Source organism: Eimeria mitis, genomic scaffold (genome assembly GCF_000499745.2).
Source record: "Eimeria mitis Houghton genomic scaffold, Emh_scaff864, whole genome shotgun sequence".
Taxonomy (NCBI): domain Eukaryota; phylum Apicomplexa; class Conoidasida; order Eucoccidiorida; family Eimeriidae; genus Eimeria; species Eimeria mitis.
Window position 1 is genome coordinate 1 of NW_013576362.1, and position 810 is coordinate 810.

An 810-nucleotide genomic window follows, 5' to 3' on the forward strand; every position below is an offset into this window, starting at 1 on the left:
AATATATATATATATATATATATATATATATATATATAATACAACAAACACAAAACAATAAATTATAAACACTAGGAGTTGCTGCGGCATACATCAGCATAAACCCTGCTGTTTAATAAACCACAAATTAGGGTTTAGGGTTTAGGGTTTAGGGTTTAGGGTTTATACCGCAGTGGTAACAAAACCCCCAGCAGCAAGGATTCTCTCTATTGCTTCTTCTCTCGTCATCTGCTGCAGCACCCCAGTAAGCACCAGCTTCTTTCCTGCTAGTTTGCTGCTGCTGCTGCTGCTGCTGCTGCTGCTGCTGCTGCTGGGTTTAGCCTTGGGTCTCTTGGGGGATTTCTGTGCTGCTGCTGCTGCAGCAGCAGCAGCAGCAGCAGCAGCAGCAGCAGGTTTGCTGCCGTCAGCAGCAAACGGAAGCTTCCGCTTTTTCCCACGAGAAGCAGGAGAATCCTCGATGCACACTGTACACACAAACCCTAAACCCTAAACCCTAAACCCTAAACCCTAAACCCTCAAGTAAGTTTTTAAAAGGCATAAGTCAAACCCTAAACCCTAAACCCTAAACCCTAAACCCTAAAGTTACTATTCCAAAGGTTTCATCTGCTCTAGTTGAAGGCGCTAAACCCTAAACCCTAAACCGTAAACCCTAAACCCTAAACCCTTGTAAACCCTTGGCGGTACCTTCTTCGTGTTTGCCTCCATCGAGCTTCACAGCTGCTGCGTGCGATCTATCTGCTGCAGCAGCAGCAGGTTGCTTGCTGTCTTTTAGCATTTCCTTTGTTACAGCAGCAGCAGGTTTAAGAAATC

The 810-nt window shown here is 45.3% G+C and overlaps 2 protein-coding genes across 2 annotated transcripts in view; both read right to left on the minus strand.

Annotated features, from left to right (window-relative positions):
• Positions 1–162: 162 nt before the first annotated feature.
• On the minus strand, positions 163–775 carry EMH_0023960 (uncharacterized protein; the record flags this gene model as incomplete). The annotated part of the gene is made up of 2 exons (XM_013502232.1): positions 163–464; positions 685–775. 2 exons carry the CDS (start codon positions 773–775, stop codon positions 163–165), a joined length of 393 nt encoding a protein of 130 aa, XP_013357686.1.
• A 25-nt stretch (positions 776–800) lies between these two features.
• Positions 801–810, minus strand: part of EMH_0023970 (replication factor c subunit, putative) — a gene marked incomplete at both ends in the record, with an annotated part of 2,313 nt that continues 2,303 nt past the window's right edge. The window contains one exon of the mRNA XM_013502233.1: positions 801–808. Coding sequence (XP_013357687.1) covers positions 801–808 — 8 coding nt within the window. The remainder of the gene's footprint in view (positions 809–810) is intronic.